We start from the raw sequence: 19,190 nt of genomic DNA on the forward strand, positions 1-19,190 counted from the left end.
TTCTTCAGGCTGTGGCTCAGCTTCTCTGGCCAGTCTCAGTGAAAGACCTGGATGGTTTCTTCTCCATTGCTGCTTCTTCTGACAACTCCCTCTCTGCTGCTCAACTCTCTTAAACTCTAAGACATGAGTCAGACTGCACCTCAGCCCTCTTTCCTCAGCCAACAGAGGACATCTTTTCTCAATGAGGTGTCCAGTTCTGGGATCCCCAATACAAAAGAGATACGGACAGACTGAAGAGAGTCCAGCAAAGGGCCACAAAGATGCTGAAGGAACTGCAGCATCTCTTATGCAAGGAAACACAGAGAGATTGGACTGTTTAGCCTAGAGAAGACTCAGGGGGATCTTACCAGTCTGTATAAACACCTGGAGGAAGGCTCAAAGAAGTCAGAGCCAGATTCTTCTCAGCCTGTGTCCAGTGACAGGACCAGAGGCCATGGGCACACACTGAAACAGGGGAGGTTCCTCTGAACATCAGGAAACACTTTTTTGCTGTGAGAATGACCAAGCACTCCAGGTTGCCCAGAAGGTTGTGGAGTCTTTCTCCTTAGAATCCTAGAATTGTTTAGGACCTTGGAGATATTCAAAATCTGTCTGGATATAGTCTAGGACAACTGGATCTTGATGGTCCTGCTGGAGGAATGGGCTTGGACCAGACAAATTCCAAAGTCCCCTCCAATCTCAAACATTCCATGATTCTGTGACCTGAAATTCTCAGTGAATTCAATACAAGCAAAGTTATGCCAATTCCTAGGTATTTTAAAAAAATAAGTCTGTGCACTACTCCCTTGGGCAGTGGCATTTTGATTTCAGTTCTCAGGGTATCAAGGCTGTACCTGTACTAATGGCAGAAACTTAATTAATTAGTAACCAGGACAGTGTACAGAGTTTATGACTTTTATACCAAAAACCAGGTCAATGACCTGTAGTTCTCCATGTTCTTGGACTTTCATACTCGGACACTGAGCTATACTCTCAACCAGTCACACACTTGGCTAGCAAACATTTACCTGCTGAGGTACAGCACAGAGGGAGAGATATAAACTAGTCACAAACTGCAAGAAAAGTATCTGGGAAAGAGGTTTCCGGACTAACACAGAAGTCTCCAAAGGGAAATTTTTGCAGGAGGACAGAGACCCAGAGTCCACGTTTTCTCTTTTCTCTTCTGTGGCAAACACTCTGTTGAACAGAGATGGACTGGAGCAGCAGCACTTCCATTGGTTTAGTGTTCATCCTGGCTTTTCTATACATTTTGAAAATAGCAGGTTTCTGGGACAACCAGAGAAAGAATTTTCCTCCAGGACCAAGAGCATTACCTATAATTGGAAACCTTCATTTGTTTGATTTGAAGAGACCCTACAGGACTTATGTACAGGTAATAATTTTCTTTTCTATTGGTCCCATAACTACACATATCACTGAGCCCATAGTCCAAGATGTCAGAGAGTTTCTCCTACTGCCCCTGACGTTGTATCCATGGATGATCCTTTAGCAAGGGACAGGAGATAGTTATTTGAGTAGAAAACTTTGAATGCAGAAAGATTTGTTCTTTACTGTAATATTTTCTCCATGCAGCTTCATGCATCCAGGTTTCAGTCTTAAACAACTCTCAAATTAATAACAAGGGCCCACCTTATTTTTGTGATAATTTTGAGGAAAAGGCAACTGAACAAGGAGTGATTTTGATATGTGGTTTAACTCCCTCTGCTTTCCACTGATTGATGTGTCTGGACCTTACTGGAGCTTCTCGCCTTCACTGATTCAGCAAACTTTCTCATCTCTCTTTCCTCCTTCCTTCCCCAAAAGCTGAAGATAACTGTATACACTTAATATTCAGGGCCAACAGTTGCCAGAATAATAAACCTTTTGTTTTTCTTCTAGTACTTTCTCCACCCAGTTTATTGCAGGGCTTTCCTGACTTTGAGTCAGAAGACTTCAATGAACCTGCTCCTTTCTTAGAGTTTTTTCCACTTAGACATTGCAACTACACATCCTCCTTGCTGATGATTTCAAAAGGGATATTTGCACCTACAAATCTGGATGTTGCATCCACAAATCAAAAGATTGCTTAGATGTACAATCTAGAATGTCACTGTAGCTATCCAGTACAGCCTGATCATGTTCACAAAAGCAAATTCCATGTGTTTTCAGGCCAACAGAACCAACATGTCTCTGCTGTAATCCAGTGATTCCACGCTAATGCAGGAGGCTGGTTCTCTGAGTAGTATAATTCAGATATGTGTCACTGTTCCTCTTATTTCATATGTAGTTGGCTCTACTCGCTTACCAGTTGCTGAACATTTTCCACATTGTTGCTAAATAGCTGTTTTCTGTTTCTCTCTGCAAACACAGAAGAAAATAAGGTCAGGAAAAACCCCTCCAATTGTCAGGAGAATTAGGAACAATGAGTTATATAAAAATAAATCTACCTGTACCAGCTGAAAAGGTCTCCAAGACAGATTCATGGAAGATATAGTCATATATAAAAAGCGTGAATTTACCTAATGCTAAATCCTGGCCCAGAAAACAAAAGTTTGGGGGAGGGGTTACACAATAATGGTAGCAAAGGTTTGAACAAGTTTAGCCCACGAACAAAAGAAACGCAATAGCATAGAAATAAGTATGAAAACATGAGTAAAAAATAAATTTAGAGGGGTTTCTGAGGGAAAACAGAGCTGTCAGCATAATCCTTTGCTGATCTAGGGTTGACACTTCTGCTTACTTTGGCATAGTGGGGCTCCACTCCCAACTGTGCCATTTAGTCATTAACCATCACAATGTCTGGCACCTTCACATTATTTAAATCAATTCTCTTTCCATGGACTTGGGAAAATATTTAACATGGCAGAAACGCAGAAGCAGGACAGGGAAATAAGCAGCACTGAAAGGGTGAATTTCTTCATAAGCTGTAAAGTCTGTAAATCCCTGTTCTCTTCTCCTGACAGCTGTCAAAGGAATATGGCCCAGTCTTCAGTGTTCAGATGGGGCACAGGAAAGTAGTTGTGATTTCTGGGTATGAGACAGTGAAGGAAGCTCTTGTAAACCAGGCAGATGCATTTGCAGAGAGACCTAAAATCCCAGTCTTTGAAGATTTGACCAAAGGAAATGGTAAGTTGGTTTTATTTTTCCTTTGTCAGCTTGACTTGTTCAACTTTTTTGTCCTTCTTGTAGACAAAGCAGGAGCTGGGATATCACTTTGGATCAGAGGCCACACAAGGCATTGGAAATAGGGAGCAATCTCGTTGACTTCAGTGGATTTATTCAAAGTTGAAGCTACTGACAGTGACAACAAACCAGCCATAACTCTAAAAATAACCACAGCAACAGATAGTGGATATTGTGACAATTTCAGGATCTAGAACAGGGCATCCGGGCCATAGGAGTATTTCTAGCTCTCATGACATGGCTCTGGACTTGTGTTTTTTCTGAATATGGTAATAGAATGGAACACAAACAGAATTGGGGATCTATTTTAAAAGGGGACATACTGTATACTAAGCTGGGTTTCAAAATGGAAATTTCATACCTAAGCTTTATTCTAATTTAGCATAAGAGTTTCATATTTACATCTCCAAAAATTACACCCTTGGGCAAAGTCAGGAATAATTCTGTGCACATTTTAACAGCTGTAGTTTTTGAACATATTATGCACTTAAGCTTTCTTTCCACTTTATTTTTTAATTTGGAGAAAAAATATAAGCTGAAGTCATTAGTTATATTGGTGTAAAAATTTCAGTGGAAAGAAAAACCTGATTGTGGAGGTTTTAAGATACTACCTGAATTTTAAAGACATTTGTACCTAGTCAGTTTTGTCCAGAAATCATCAGACACATGAGATCTCAGTTCAATTCCACTTCCAAACTATGATGATCAGTGGTTTGAACTTGAATTTCCAATGCCATCTTTCTTTCAGTGACAAGTGTCTCTTAGGATATATACTCTTCTTAAGATTTGATTAGCTACATCTTAAATAGTTATCTTTCTTTTTGTCCAACAAAACTATTGTTGAGGACTGACAATACTTAAGACAAAGTTGTTTTGACTCAGCCAGAAGTAATTTAGTTTTTAAAAGTGACTACTGCTAAACAGTTCCATTCTGTGTCTAGAAAAATCAGTCATTTCTAATCTTCTGCCACCTTGAAATGTTCTCTTTGTGTCAGGGGTTGTTTTTGCTCATGGTGAAAACTGGAAGGTGATGCGAAGATTTACTCTCACAACCTTACGAGACTTTGGGATGGGGAAAAGGGCCATTGAGGATCGAATTGTGGAGGAATACGGGTACCTGGGAGACACCATTGCCTCACAACAAGGTGGGTGGGTGATTCATTCTTCAAACCCGTAGAAACATGGAATCATGGAATGGTTTGGGTTGAAAGGGACCTTAAAGATCATCTCATTTACCTTCCTGCCATGGGCAGGGACACCTCCCACTATCCCAGGCTGCTCCAATCCGGCCTTGAACACTTCCAGGGGTGGGGCAGCCACAGCTTCTCTGGGAAATCTCTTCCAGTGCCATCTCTAAGGTTTTGCTCAAGGACCCAGAGGCCTTCTGAACCTTCTGAAGTTCAGACCTTTTTGAGAAATGTTCTACAGGCTGAATGAATTTGATGGATTTGGCTCCTCTGGCATTTTTGTGTCATGTATTCTGGCACTGAATGATGATCAATAACGGCAATCAATCATAGGAAATAAATAGCAATAATTACTATTATATTTACATTTACAAATTACATCTCTTGCCACAACATAACGCATTCTTTTGTGCATTGTACAGGAAAGCCCTTCGACGCCAGTAAAATAATTAATGCAGCAGTTGCCAACATAATTGTGTCAATATTACTTGGAAAACGATTTGACTACAAAGATTCCAGATTTGTGAGACTTCTAAATCTGACCAATGAAAGCGTGAGGCTTGCTGGGAAACCTTTGGTCACGGTAATGATAAACATACTTATGTTGCTTTTCCACTGGATTACATGGGAAAGTAGTAATACTGGTAATGAGTGTCTTCTGTTAAACAGGCAAATCTAAGACTTTGGGAGATAATAGGTTTACAGAGCAATTTCTTGGGCAAAACAAAGCTTGGGAGACAGTCTGGAAATCTTGAAGCCAACAATCAAACTCCCAGTCTCTCAAAAACAAACTTAAACTATAGTTTGAAGAGTGTTAAGGAGTAACAAATATTCTCTGATACTTGCTTGCAATGCTGCCTCACACCAGATTAATTTCTGTTCCTTTAGGCTTTGAAGAAAAAAAGACAGTTAGTGGTAAAGCTAGTTAAAACAGGAAAAAAGTTGCTGGATAATATTTCCATCTCCATGGTGGTAACTTGCAGCTGTTTGAGTCTGACATCAACACTACTCCTACAAAATAATAATTTTGGGCTGAGAATTTTCCTTATATTCGGTGGTCCCTGATGGATTATCTACCATGAATTAGTTTTTCATATTCTAAAGAACAAAATATTAATGTTAAGTTTTTGTCTTTGTATCTGCAAAATGGGCACAATATCACTCATTTGTTTCTGTAGTGTTTTCAGACCTCTGGCTTGTAAATTCTAACAACTTCCACTCTTGTAGATGTACAACATCTTCCCATACCTTGGATTCCTGCTAAGGGCTAACAAGACTCTTCTCCAAAACAGAGATGAATTCCATGATTATGTAAAAGTTACTTTTCTAGAACATCTCAAAAACCTGGACAAAAATGACCAAAGAAGTCTTATCGATGCTTTCCTGGTTAAGCAGAAGGAGGTAACTGAAATTTTTCTCGTTCGTTGCAACTTTTATGGCTCTGTGAAGACACAACTTCCTTTCAGTCCTTATAATTACAGCTAAATTTCTTTAGGAAATCTGTCTTCGACAAAACACATATAACAAAGTGGTAGAGTTGAACACATACTTCACTCTGTTGCAGTTCCAACCCCTTTTATTCAGCAAACATTTATTCTTATTTATTTCCTTCAGACTGTATCAATATATTTACAGAGGCTGCATCTTTTTTTAATCTGCTTTCTCTGTTGTCCCAGACTTTCTGGCTCTTTCACGAACATAACTCATTGCAGAATAAAATCACTACCTGGGCTTTACTGGGACTCTTATTTGGGGTCTCTAATATATCTGGGTTACCTTCTCCATAGAGAAAGCAGCTCTCTTTGCAGCTGGACCCAGTAAATACAGAGATCATGCAAAATATAAAACCTAGGTCAGCATTATTCTCCAGGTACAAGCCCAAAGCTCTTCTTTGCTTTTCATACTCATTTTAAAACACAGTATTTACTTCTTAATAAATGTTTTTCTACATAAATTGCATTCTCACATGGAAAGCTTTAAGTTTTCATCCTTTTATCTCAACCACTTTTTTCAGGAGAAATCCACTACCAGTGCTTACTTCCATAATGGCAACTTGCTAAGCTTGATGAGCAATTTGTTTACTGCTGGTGTTGAGACAATTTCCACCACACTATACTGGGGCTTTCTGCTGATGCTAAAATACCCTGAAATTCAGAGTAAGTGGTTTTATGACAGATACTGTTACACTCAGGGCATTAGGAACCAAATGTGAAGCTGGAGGGTCAACACATCTGTTAATACACAGTTACAAAAAGCCAAGATTTCCCATCAATTATAGTCTAGGTAATGCTGTGGTCCAGACCCAGTGAGGGGCACACTGGCAAACCTACCAGAGATTATGAACAGAGTTCGTACAGACCAGGCCCTTTGCTCAGGAAAATTTCATTAATTAATAAGACACGAGCTGTCCTGTGTGGGGCAATGAAACTGTTCCAGGTTTCCCTCAGAAATGGGCTGTTGATAAACCAAAGGCCTGTGCAGATGTTAAATGGACTGTACTGAGGCATCAGATACCTGAGAAGATGCAGGGAATTGCCCTTTGTCTGACATCTCCATTCCAGTTGATAGTACAGGGCTGTTTGGAGTCAAAATGGATTTCTGAGACTCTAGTTGGGCAGAGTAAGAACTTTAGACAGAAGAGAGGGCACAAAAAAAAGTCTTTAGGTTTCTTCTTCGTAAAGAAACAATCAAATACTCTAATTCTGTTCACCTTCCATTATTTCCAAATGGAAAAAAAAAAAGACTTTTGGAGAATCTATGATTTTCATTTCTTTTTCTACTTTACATCAATAAAGCACAGGATTTCTCAGGGATGAATGAGACCTTGTTTCTTTCTCATACTTGATTCTTTCCTCAGGAAAGGTTCAAGAAGAGATAGATCAAGTGATAGGGTCAAACCCCCCACGGATCGAGCACCGAACTCAGATGCCATATACAGATGCTGTCATCCATGAAATCCAGAGGTTTGCCAATATCCTGCCACTGGATCTGCCTCATGAGACTGCTGCAGATGTCACCCTCAAGGGCTATTTCATTCCCAAGGTGAGATGCCTACAGGATTGTTTTTTAACATTTCTTCTTCCTGAATTTGTCCAGGTATTAATTCCACTGTCCTGTTTTGCAGGGAACCTACATCATCCCCTTGCTGACCTCAGTCCTGCGCGACGAGTCACAGTGGGAGAAACCAGACATGTTCTACCCTGAGCACTTTCTCGATGCCAATGGGAAATTTGTGAAGAAAGATGCTTTCATGCCCTTTTCAGCAGGTGCTTCCTCTTTTCCATTTACTGTCATTGCAAGTAACTACTTTTTGCAAGGGATACTTGCACTTTTTGCTACTGAAGCCTGGCCTCCATATGATCTTTTTAATGGGGCCATTTCACACCCCATGTTTCACAGATTTCTGAGGGGACACCTCTGATAAGAGCAAGTACTTCCAAATGGCTGCTAATTCCTCCAGCCTCTGGATGTTATTGGTGTCTCAGTTAGCACTGAACAAATATAAATGAGACTTTGTGGTGCTTTTTTAAATATGAGGAAAGTTTTCAGCAAATTCCATGATGGTTTAGGTAACATATATCCGCATTATAATCTGTAGCCCACAACTTCTCAATGTCTTGGGGTTTGAGTCTTACCACAGCCAGTTGCACTGTCTATGACCACAAAAAGCACACAGCAAAGGTGGCTTCTATGTCTTTCCTGTTTCATTTTTCCATGTCCCCTTTAAAAAGGTCATGAATAACGTCAGCTGGGTCAAGATTTCATATACTGTGACAACAGGGAGGAGCTGTCATGTAAAAACCTAAATTCTGTGTAAAATCAAAGAACAGAAAGGGGTTGCATTTTGAGGTTTTTTGAGGCTTTCCCAGAGTGTGACATACACCTGAGTTTAAAAGGCAGTTTAAAAGCTGCTGCAGTTTAACAGGAGGACTGAGAAAAAATTATATTTACAGCACTTTTGAATATCCATAGAATATGCCCCCCACCTTCCCTCTCAGTCCCACTCTGGCCAGCATTTGTGAGTTTCCAAGGAATTTTCTGACAAATTTTAATATAAAAAATTGCCTATATATAGACTAATAGAGCCAAAGCCCAGACTCAACCAGTTGGTCCGGGATTCAAAAATTGGGCCAAGTAGACAAAAAAATCTGAAAATGAAGAAAAAAGATCAGATTTTACTGAAAACTAGAATTAAGGAATTCAGATTGCATTTCCATACATTTCTCCTCAAAATGCAAGCATTTAGACAAAGGAAAGCTAAAAAAACCACCACCAGTTGGCTTTGTTATCATACCTCTGAAGGTCACTTCTTTACTCAACAGACTTTTAAAAGCTGCTAAGTTCTTCATTCATAGCTGGGATAGGATATTTCAGGTGTTCTGGGCTCCCAATGACCTTTCTCCAAATAAGAGATGCTTAAGGTTTTTATTTTCTTCCAACTATTGAAGAAGTAGCTCCCACTGACTCTTATTTTATTCCAGGGAGGAGGATCTGTGCTGGGGAGACTTTGGCCAAAACGGAGCTCTTCCTCTTCTTCACCAGCCTCCTGCAGAGGTTCAACTTCCTGCCTCCACCTGGAGTTTCCACCTCAGACCTGGACCTCAGCCCTGCTATTTCATTTAATATCATCCCCAAACCCTATAAAATGTGTGCTGTGACACGTTCCTAGAGCTCTAAGTAGCATTTATTTGTTTCAAAAATGTTCAAATTACTTTTACATGACATTTGCCTTCCTAATCCTTTGACCAAAATAATTCACAACTTAATGAAGGTTTTCAGTACTTCTAAACCAAAGTGGTGTTCTTTTATTTTTTATTTTTTGGGGAAGGGCAGAAATGAAGGAGAAATATGAACTAATGTATGGCTCATGTTAGATCACCTAATCTGGGCTAAATAATAGAGACCCTCAGCTTTCTTATTCTTATTTCAGTTTTCACTGTTTGTTGAAAGTATATCCCAAAAAACACTCCCAAGTGCAGGTTTCTCCAAAGAGACATATGGACCATGAAGCTGTACCTGGCTTGTACTATTGCACTTAAAGACAAGCACTGCAGAACCTCTGTGGTGAATGGGGGATGTTCAGAGCTTCAGGTCTTTAGAACAGAAGGGCTTGTTCAGTCAGATTGTTTTTGAAGCTGGGTTGGGTATCCTGTTCCCCAATGCCTCATTGCAGTTTCTTCCTTTGGCTCTTCTCCCTACTCCTTCCACTGCCATGTGCAAAGAAATCAGAGTTCTTTACCTGTTATAGCAAATCACTTCTCAGGAAAAACCTTAAGCCAAGTTGACTTGAGTCCAGAGGGTCAAGGTTTTTCCTGAATCTCCTGTAAATGGATAAGCTCAGAAAAATAAAGTGTACACCTGCATAAAATGGCTGGTGCTTTTGTAATGAACCCTCTAAGGGGCTGTTAAACATTGCATAAACATTGTGTGCAAATTCCAGCTGACAGAGGGCTCCCACCTCCTGGCAACTGTGAAAGGAAGTTAAAATTGACTGAGAGCCAAAGTAGCCTTGGGCTGATTCTTCCTCAAGCCTGTGCAACTGCTCTGCCCCTGAGGGCAGCGTGGGAGTTGGGTGGTGCTCTTGGTTCAGGTCCAGCATCCTCAGGTGCCACCCAGACACATCAGGGCTCATGGCCCAGGTGCTGGGGACATGAACAGCATTGTTTACTGAGTGATCACTATGGGGTGCATAGGGGACCCTTCCCTCGCCAACCACGACAAGGTCACCTCTCTCCTCATTCTTCTATTGACTGAGAAAAATGGAGAGTTTCTGGAATAGTTCAAAGCCTTTACACATCAGTGGAAACACGCCCATCACAGATCAGACATGACCCTCCCAGACATTACAGTGTAAACCTTATTTTCCTTCCTCCTGTCCCACCATACAGTCAAGTATTTCTGGTGGTGCTCTGCCTAAACCTCAACCCAGGTGTAGAATGACAAGTATTAAACAAAACTCCACCTAAAAGGAGGAAAACTTCAAGTATTACATAACTCGTTCTCTTTACTGTAGATGCCCTTTTATCACATCACCACAGAATTTCTGATTTATCTCAAAAATACTTTTGACAATTAAAAGAGATCATCTCAGTTATGAATAATCCTTATTGTTTGGGAGTATGAAAATAAGCAGTTATGGAGAGGCACAAGATCATGGATGACTCTGTAAGGCTTCATTGCAAGGACATCAAAATGTCTCTGCTGGGGCCACAGCCTGCTCCAGTACTGAGTCTGCAGATTCCAAAAATCAAAAAGTTGACACAGCCTTGTCTGAACTGACCCTGCTCTTTCCTCCAGAACCTCTATTTGCTGAGGCAGTCTGAAATTCTGCCTTTCACATGGCAGGGCCCTGTGGTGCATGATCACCTCAGGCCCTTCGCTGAGGTGTCTCTGTTTATCAGGTGGTTAATTTCTGTCTCCAAACCAAAAGCCACTGGATTTAGTTACCTGGAAATTATTCTCCTTCTCATTAAATGTAGGATCTCCACAGCTTCTGTAAAAATGGTCTAATTAGGCTGAATAAGAATCTAGAGGTAGACATCTGGCCCTATTGAAGGCAATAGTAGAATTACCAAATCCAATTACCTGGATTTGAAAAAAAACCAGTGATGTTGATAAATTCAGTTTTCCTAAAATACTAGGCTGCCTTAAATCCAAACTGGCCTTTGATCCATTTCCCAAAATTCTCACTTTTCTATGGGCTTGCAAAAAATCTCTGTTGTGTGCCAGTAGCTCTCTCCTGAGGGGATTGCCTACTTTACTTAAAAAAAACCAAAAAAACCCCAAAAAACAGTTTTTAAAAATTTATAAAGTAGAATCATGGCTTGGTTTTCCAAAAACGAATCTTCCCGTCCTGTATGGGTGACTCAGGTGCACACACTGTCTTTCAGATGGCACTGCACATACAAATGCCATTTTATATTTAAAGTACTATAAACCTTAGAAAGCTAAAATATTAATGGAATATTTGACTATTAGGAAAATTAAGTGTCTCAATCCATCTTTCTGCCCTCCTTCAGAGCCTTTCTGTAGGCTTTGTTCTCAGAAGTCCCTTCCCTGAATTTCATGATTTGTTGTCTCAGGTAGAGAAACAAGGCTCACCTTGTTTCTCCAACAGACTAACGCTGCAAATCTTCTTTCCCTTTCCCCCCCATGGCTTGTCTCCCTGTTTCCATCTTTGTTTCACAGACAAATTCAGGAATATACCTGCAGAGCTTCATAGGGTCCCTTTCCACCACCTGGACTCTTTGTTCTTTGTCCATCCTCCACCCTCTGCTCTCCTTCCTTTGCCAGGCAGGACTGGCAAAACTGGTTCCCACTTAGGCTTTAGATAATCTCCTTTTCAAAAAGAGATTCCTTTTATTCTGAATAGAATTTCTGTGAGGTGCCCTTTCAGTTCAGAATATAAACACAAGCTTTAGGCCAAATCTTAATAGCTCCCATTAAGTATTTAACTGAGGACTGTGAGGAACCTTACCAGCAGTGCTGCAAGATTTCATCCAGTGTTGGCATGTTTAGCTCTACCACAAGTAGCAGATGGACAGATAGATTTGTCTTGAGCATAAAGGAGACTTGTTAAATAAGCATAAACAGACTTGTTGCTGTATTAGACATTAAAAGATTTCTTTATAAAGCTTTTTTTTTCAGTTCAGACAGCTCCTTGCAGATTTCTCTGCTTAATTTCACAGACTAATCTCTTTTAGGCCACATCAGGGAAAGGAGAGGCTTGAGGACTTATTCCAAAACAGACAAATGGGGTTAGAGATGTCCAAGGATCCTGCTGTAGATATTCTAGAAAATGGTTATACAGAAGAAATAATTCTTCCATCAGAAGCAGCACAATTTCAACTGAATTACAACAAAACTATTACATTAGAACCATCACCCAGTCATTTGGAACTGCCATGAGCACAGATTTCCTCGAGCACAGAAGTCATGAGCAGTTACTACCTTTGATTCTAGGATTACACGAGAAACTCTCCTATGATTTCTGATCTCACCCAAGTTATTAAATTCCACAAAAGTTCTCCTGCAGTGCAAAAAAAGCTGATCTGAATGTAGGTTTGTGAGGTTTGCCTACAAGTGAGATTTGGCTAAAAAATGAAAAGGTGTATGAATCACTCGGAAGAATGAGCAGGGAAGGAACTGGGCATTCATGCTTTTCAGTAGTGTTATTGATGGGATATTTGTCTCCAGGACATTACCCTGAGCTGGAAAGCCACACCTGTGCAATGTCTTAGCTAGAGTGGTAGCCACAAGCCTGCTGTAACCCTTCCTTCGATGCTCTGGTAGGGTGTAATTATGAATCATGGTGGCAAACTGGTCTGTCAGGCTCCAGGAGAGGGGATTCCCTTGTTCATCCAAGACACAGGCACTGGGGAAGCAGCAAATGAGACCAGCAAGATACTTCTGGCACCTTGGGTTGCCTCCCCGTGACCAGGTTTTGCAGAGCAGGCCGGCATGGGAGACATCCAGGTGAGCCAAGGTCAATTTGGGGTCCATCCTAAGGGATAGAACAGAAAGACTGTTAGGCACAAAGCTGTGCCCCTCATTCTCCAAGCAACTGCACTACATTTAAAGCTGCCTTCTCCAGCCAAATAGATTTCCAGGTCTGTATCAGAAAGGGGAATCAAAGCAAGCTGAGTTCATTTGGCTGCAGATTTAGAAATAATTGTAGAGGGCAGCACCTCTCCAGTTTGGGGGTTTGTTTTCTATAAGCTCCTGAATCCACTCACCACACTCCAGAAGTGCCTTATTCCTTACAGAAAGACTGGAGAATATGTTAAGAAAGGCAAGGAGCCTTAGTGAGTGACATTAGGTAGCACAAAAGAGTGGAAAGGATTTCATTTCCAGTCTTTCATCCTCCAAGACTGATAGATTCTTTCTGGATTTCAAATACACTGCAGAGAAATTTTTTATAGGAAGACTGAGGCCTCTGGTTCCCCTACTCTTCTGCTCTGATGTCAGACCAATATTTCACCAGTAGAGGCATGTTAGAAAACTTAGATTCAAGGAGTTGTGTAAAGCTTGCTCTGTGAAAAACAAATTTGGCAGGAATCCAAGATCCACCTATCAAATCTAAGAAGCTTTGACACAGGAAAGTCAAAGGACATGGAGAGCAGATCTGTGGATCCCATGTCTACACGAGGAGGAGGGGATGGGGAGTATCCTGAGATGTAAAAATGCAAGAGTGATTGACTAATTAAAGCAAAATCTTGATAAGTATTTAATAGTTCCTTCCTTACCAAGTGATTCCTCAGTCAGGTTTTTGAGACAGTCACAGAGAAAGCCTAACAGTCTTCCTGATATTTTGGATGTAAAAGTACTTTTAGGAAATACATCACTACAGTAATGACTTCAGTAAATGACATGGAGTGCTCAGACATACCGAAGTTTGACATCTGGCAGCATATCTGGGTCTGGATGGATAACCATCTGGAAAGAGGATGTCATCACATCTACCTGCTTGGATAAAGCCACAGTCCTGGATATTTCACATATTCCATCCTGGAGCCCTGTGTATACAAAGATTAATATTAAGGCACTTCACAAATAAAGTGGTTTGTTTGTTTGTTTTTTAAATTCTTTTTTTAGGTCTTGTCTGAGTTCAGCTTTCAAACACCGGCTCTCACTAAACCTCTAATGACACATTATTTACTGCTCAGCTCAGTCTGTATGTTGTCTACAGAATCCTATGGCCAGTAGCAAAATTAAACATCAATAAGCATCCCTTCCTGACAATGAAATAACTTCATCTATGTGAAAGCAGAACTTGAAATGGTAGTAGTGAATATGATATGGATGAAATTCAGAAAGCTAAAAAAAATTCCATATCCTAGATCTTGATTTTTGCTTAAGTACAAAAAAACCCACCCTTTCTGTAGAGCAGAATGGCAAAGTTTATATTCCATGAAAACTACTCATTCTGTTTACTCTGAATCAAGTAAAACTGGACTGCACCTTGAATCTGAAAAATTTGTCCCCAATTGATGGCATCTGTGTTTTCCAGTAGTTCCCAGTAAGCCTCCAGCTCCTTGTAGAAAACTGCATAAGCATTGGTGTAATGGTCAAGGTCATCCATCTCATTCTGGGGAGAAAAAATATGGAAGAATTACAAATTCTGCCCCTTCCCACATACAGATTTTTCACATTGGAATCAAAACTCACTAAAGGCCAACTCCAGACTTAAAAAATGGTATTTGGTTTACAAGGTCTTCAGACCACACCTCTTCTGGAAAACAAAATATGTTCCCTGCCCCTGAAAGAGCTGAAATAAAACAGTCTGGCCTCATCAATACTATTACACCATCTTACTCTCCAAAACAGGCTGGAAACACTCAAACTGCCAGCTGGGGATTGTTCGCATCCTGTGCTGACTCCTTCATTGCTGGTTGTCCCAGAGACCTCGACAAGGATTTAGTTGTACCTCATATGAGCCTACAAGAAGAAGGGATTGTTATCTGAGCCTAGAGTTGGGGAAGCATGCACAAATTTGTGCAGCTCAGAGATTGCTTTATCACAGTGGACAGAGGGAGTTATGGCAATGCCCCCTCTGAAACCCTCTGTAGCACAGCCTGTAATGAACCACAGGAACGCAGAAGGACCCTTCTTTCACCTTGTAGCAGCATCTGCCCCACCATAAGGTCACTAAGGTTCTTTTTTTGTGTGTCTATCTGCACAAAGGCTGGAAAGACCAAAGAATCCTTGGAGAGGTTTGGTCAAGTGGCATGAGTGCAAGTAGAATGTGTCTCTACATAAACTCTGTAAGTTAATCTTCAATCAGTGTAATCAGGCTAATTACAATCAATTAGAGCATGTATTTCATAACTAAGTTTGTTCATGCTAGAATTCCTAGGCAGAACGTCTCAGGAAAAAGCAGCACTCCCTATAGTGTGCTTTGTGCTGGCACCCACTGGGATGTCCTATGGCACTTTATGGTTCCCACCTCCCCATTACACACTTCCCAGATACAGCTGGCTCCATCCATAAAGCTCTCAGAAAGCTGGGAGGAAGGCTCCAGTCATGTTGGATCCACCTCTCAGAAAGAAAGATAAAAACCACCTCTATCTACCTCCCTCTGTGGCCGGGTGATAACAGCTTTGAAGTCTGGCCATGAGTCCACCACCACTTCTGTCCTGAAGGGGTTCCCTCGGCTGATGTTCACCACAGCTCCATAAACCTGCAGGAGGAAGAGCCAATAGAAGAAAGACAGTTTGAGACATGCTACCATGTGTTGTAAACCAGAGACTGAACCAGTGACACAGAGCTGAAAGCTTCACACACATACACACACATCTCATGTAACCCTTCAGGTGTGTAGGCTGAAACCTACACACTGACCAGTAAGGCACAATACCATGAAGATAAACCATTATCTAATTATGTCAACCCTAATCACTATGGAGAGGAGGTGGACTAATGTTCTTTTCTTAAGAACGGGAACTTAGGTTAGTAATCAGGACCAAAGGATAAGACAGGCTGAGAGAGTTGGGGCTGTTAAGCCTGGAGAAGGGAAAGCCCCGAGGAGACCTCAGAGCACCTTCCAGTACCTAAAGGGGTTCTAAGAGAGCTACAAGAACATCTAAGAGGAACATTTTACAAGAGTCTGGAGTGACAGGACAAGGGAGAATGGCTTCAAACTGAAAGAGGGCAGATTTAGATTAGAGATTAGGAAGAAATTCTTCCCTGTGAGGATGGTGAGGCCCTGGCACAGGTTGCCCAGAGAAGCTGTGGCTGCTCCTTCCCTGGAAGTGTTGAAGGCCAGGTTGGACGGGGCTTGGAGTAACCTGATCTAGAGGAAGGTGCCCCTGGCTATGCCAGGATGTTGGAACTGGATGAGCTTTAAGATCCCTTCCAAGACAAACCATTCCTTGATTCCATGATATCTCAGATGCAGTTATCCAAACAGCAACTATCAGTCAGTCCAGAGGAAGTGCAACCCTTTCCCTAGAGTTTTGATTCCCTGACAAACATCCAAAACCACTGATGGAAATACCACAGAAAATGCAGGTCAGTGCTGTTACCTTAAGGGACTCAGGAAAACTCTTCCTTAACATTTTCTCAAGCATCTGCAGCTTCCTGGAGCAGTTAAGTACCAGCATCTCTCTTGCTGGGAACACATAGAAAATATAAAGATTCACTCAAAAAAAGAGATAATGTGAAGGAACTGAGTGGTACAATTGCTAATTTCATAAAATACAGTATCTCCCACAAGTGTCTTGCTTCAGAACGTACCTGTGTAAAACAAACAAAAAAATTTCCAAAACCAAAAAGTTTCTGAGAAGCCAAAAAAAAAAAAAAAAAAAAAAGAGTAACTTTACTTAAAAAGTCTAAGGGAAGAATTCAAATCCTAAGGTTTCTCAGAGGTAACACAATGTTCATTCTTTCTTTTACCTCTTAAATGTGCACCATTTAATCTTAAAAGCATTTCCCTTTGCTGCATTTTGTTATAAATATTAACATACCTTAAGAATTACTGCAGCCATCAAGTATCCACCTTCCTACTAAGGAACATCTTATGAACAGTCACCCCTCAGGATCACAGATCAGCAACCTCATCTGCTGGAAGGTGTCCCTGCCCATGGCAGGAGGCTGGAACCAGTTGAGATTTAATGTCCTTTCCAAGTCAAACTCTCCTATGATTCTATGATTACATGTTGGTATTTACCTTCCTTGAAGCTTACATTCCATTTTCTCACCATATTCAATGGAAAAACTGTCTCTGGGTCACTGCATCACTGTACGTGCAACTATAAAGGTAGCATCAGTACATGTTTGAATACACAGCTACTTTTACTTAAGGACAGTTCTAAGACCTTTATGCCTGGAAATACTTTCAGATTGGGAAAAAATATTGATATGTATAGCCCACTTGATAACTTACCTGCCTTCAGTCTTGGAGCTCACCCTTCCAAAGTGCAACAATAACTTGAAGTGAGGAGACTATAAAATACATCCGCTTCGTGGCTGCTTCTGCACAGGGAATGATGAGAGTCCTCGTTCAGAATCTCAAACCTATAAATTTATTGATCCAAGTTGTTCTAAATTGGTATACTGTTCCTAGCAGCTTTGTTCTGTCTTTTTTGGGGGGAGCATGGAAATAAAAGCCAGAGCCAGCCACACCTTCAGAGGAGGAGGGACTCTGTAAGAAAAGTGACACAGGGCTTGTTCAGGAGTATACGTTCTAGAAAGAACTTTAAATTTGTTCATGAAGACATTTAATCTCTTTGCATTTATACCAGTGAATGGTATGCTTTGCACACACTTATAATGATCTCTTCTTCTCAGTGGGAGGGAAATTAGTTCTCATTTTCAGTGCCAAGGTTCTTACCATGAGGTAAACTGAGACCAGAGAAACCCAACCCAGCTCAGTGGCCCCAAGCACCACTTTGAGGTGGCAGCCCTGCTCCCCTTTTGCCTGAGTTTTCAGTTGTCCCTGTCAGTCCAGTTTGATGATGTTAACCCATCCTGTCCTCTGGATTTGGACTGGATAACCTACAAACAAGGCAGAAGAGTCGATACAGAAAGAACATCGAAGTGTTACCTGAGAGGACATGCAGATGTTTTGCTTGAACATAAGAAAGGGTTGATATGGGATACAGATGAATGTTATTGATATATCTTAAGAAATCTGCAGCTTATAACTTACTGTTTGAAGCCAAGGCTTGTGAAATTGAAGTTTCAGATGCTCCCAGGTCATATCACACAAGTTCACAGCTCCACACAGACTGATCAACAGTGAACCTGCTCCTAGAGGGGTCTTCTAATCTCATCAAAGCCACAATCTGACCATTCTGCATGAATAAAGTGTATCCAACATCAAGTAAGTTGAGCTAAGACCACTTCCTAAATGTCTGGATTTATGTTCCCGGTTTATGTTTTTCTGCTTATGTGTGCATGACAACCCCAAGATAACAACATCCTAAGAACAGCCAGCCTATCACAAATCACCTAGTCTCAGGAAAAAAATAAAATAGTTAATTAAAAAAATTAACCTGTACCTATCTACCCCTGTAATGCAGAAGCTCCTTCTTCAATTACTACTATTTCTGCTTTCCTTGTGTGGAAGCTGTATCTGACTCCTACTTACTGCCCTTTTCCACACTTTAAAAAAAAAAATGAAAAGGTATCCATTGGTTCAGGCAGTTCAAAACCCACACAGTAATTTGCTCACAAGTAAATCACCCTCAATGAAACAAAGCAAAAATTAAGATGCTGGTACGCAGGAAAATCATGGGTTAAAGTACTTTTGGGTAAAGTCAGTAAATGCTCCCCTTGTCAAGTGATCAAAAATTTGAGAAATATTTTTAAATAATTATGCATGGGAAAACAGATTTTTTAATTTCATTTTCATCCTCTGAAGCCAAAAGGTATTTGACAGTTAATGAAATACAAGGTGAGTACACAACTCTGACATCAGAGCTTAGCTCTATAATGTTCTCAGGTAGTTTCCCCGAGCACCTGGATAAATCAGGTGGAGTTATTTTTTAGCAGTGAACATGGAAGTGCAAAAAAATCCTGTACATTTCATAAAAATTATTCAATTTCCTGTCATGGAGGCTGTTTTACCAAAAAAAAAAAAAAAAAAAAAAAGTAGAAAATCGAACAGGGCATTTACAACTTTTTATTTTTATTTTATTTTATTTTTATTAGAAAATCATATTTTTACTTGGTGGTTCAGGTTTAAAAAGGATTTAACTCTTACTTTGGTTAAGAGATTCTGCCTTCAGTGATCTACAGATGTAGATACAGAAGTGCAAATATAATGGAATAGTTGCCTAATTCTATAAAAATGCCCAAATAACCCAGGATCCATTTCCCTCCCTTCTCCTAGGACAGGAT

At 40.6% G+C, this 19,190-nt stretch overlaps 2 protein-coding genes across 3 annotated transcripts; one reads left to right on the forward strand and one right to left on the reverse strand.

Moving 5' to 3' along the window:
* Window positions 1-936: 936 nt before the first annotated feature.
* On the forward strand, window positions 937-9,143 carry LOC113956628 (cytochrome P450 2K6-like). Its single transcript, XM_027663394.1, has 9 exons — window positions 937-1,372; window positions 2,943-3,105; window positions 4,158-4,307; window positions 4,772-4,932; window positions 5,577-5,750; window positions 6,364-6,505; window positions 7,207-7,391; window positions 7,474-7,615; window positions 8,831-9,143. The coding sequence occupies exons 1-9, from the start codon at window positions 1,190-1,192 to the stop codon at window positions 9,016-9,018; spliced, it is 1,488 nt and encodes a 495-aa protein (XP_027519195.1). The 5' UTR covers window positions 937-1,189; the 3' UTR covers window positions 9,019-9,143.
* Window positions 9,144-12,240: 3,097 nt separating this feature from the next.
* Window positions 12,241-18,932, reverse strand: GLYATL3 (glycine-N-acyltransferase like 3). Of its 2 annotated transcripts, XM_027663397.1 has the most exons (7): window positions 17,998-18,932; window positions 17,233-17,843; window positions 16,373-16,458; window positions 15,421-15,528; window positions 14,310-14,436; window positions 13,738-13,864; window positions 12,241-12,852 (listed from the first exon to the last, which is right to left on the reverse strand). In XM_027663397.1, exons 3-7 carry the CDS (start codon window positions 16,448-16,450, stop codon window positions 12,426-12,428), a joined length of 867 nt encoding a protein of 288 aa, XP_027519198.1. In that variant the 5' UTR covers window positions 16,451-16,458; window positions 17,233-17,843; window positions 17,998-18,932; the 3' UTR covers window positions 12,241-12,425. The 2 variants fall into 2 exon arrangements, with proteins under 2 accessions (XP_027519198.1, XP_027519197.1); XM_027663396.1 differs by having other exon boundaries at window positions 17,233-18,932.
* Window positions 18,933-19,190: the final 258 nt, after the last annotated feature.

The sequence above is a fragment of the Corapipo altera genome, unplaced genomic scaffold (genome assembly GCF_003945725.1).
Source record: "Corapipo altera isolate COAL_440 unplaced genomic scaffold, ASM394572v1 116, whole genome shotgun sequence".
Classification (NCBI taxonomy): domain Eukaryota; kingdom Metazoa; phylum Chordata; class Aves; order Passeriformes; family Pipridae; genus Corapipo; species Corapipo altera.

Bases quoted from the DNA above. Each gene is read 5' to 3' on its own strand.
- LOC113956628 (XM_027663394.1), top strand. From the start codon at position 1,190: ATGGACTGGAGCAGCAGCACTTCCATTGGTTTAGTGTTCATCCTGGCT. The intron at 1,373-2,942 runs GTAATAATTTTC...TTCTCCTGACAG, and splicing joins CCTACAGGACTTATGTACAG to CTGTCAAAGGAATATGGCCC. The intron at 7,616-8,830 runs GTGCTTCCTCTT...ATTTTATTCCAG, and splicing joins TTTCATGCCCTTTTCAGCAG to GGAGGAGGATCTGTGCTGGG.
- GLYATL3 (XM_027663397.1), bottom strand. From the start codon at position 16,450: ATGCTGGTACTTAACTGCTCCAGGAAGCTGCAGATGCTTGAGAAAATG. The intron at 14,437-15,420 runs GTAGATAGAGGT...TTTTCTCCCCAG, and splicing joins TCACCCGGCCACAGAGGGAG to AATGAGATGGATGACCTTGA. The intron at 13,865-14,309 runs GTGCAGTCCAGT...TTGTATACACAG, and splicing joins ACAAATTTTTCAGATTCAAG to GGCTCCAGGATGGAATATGT.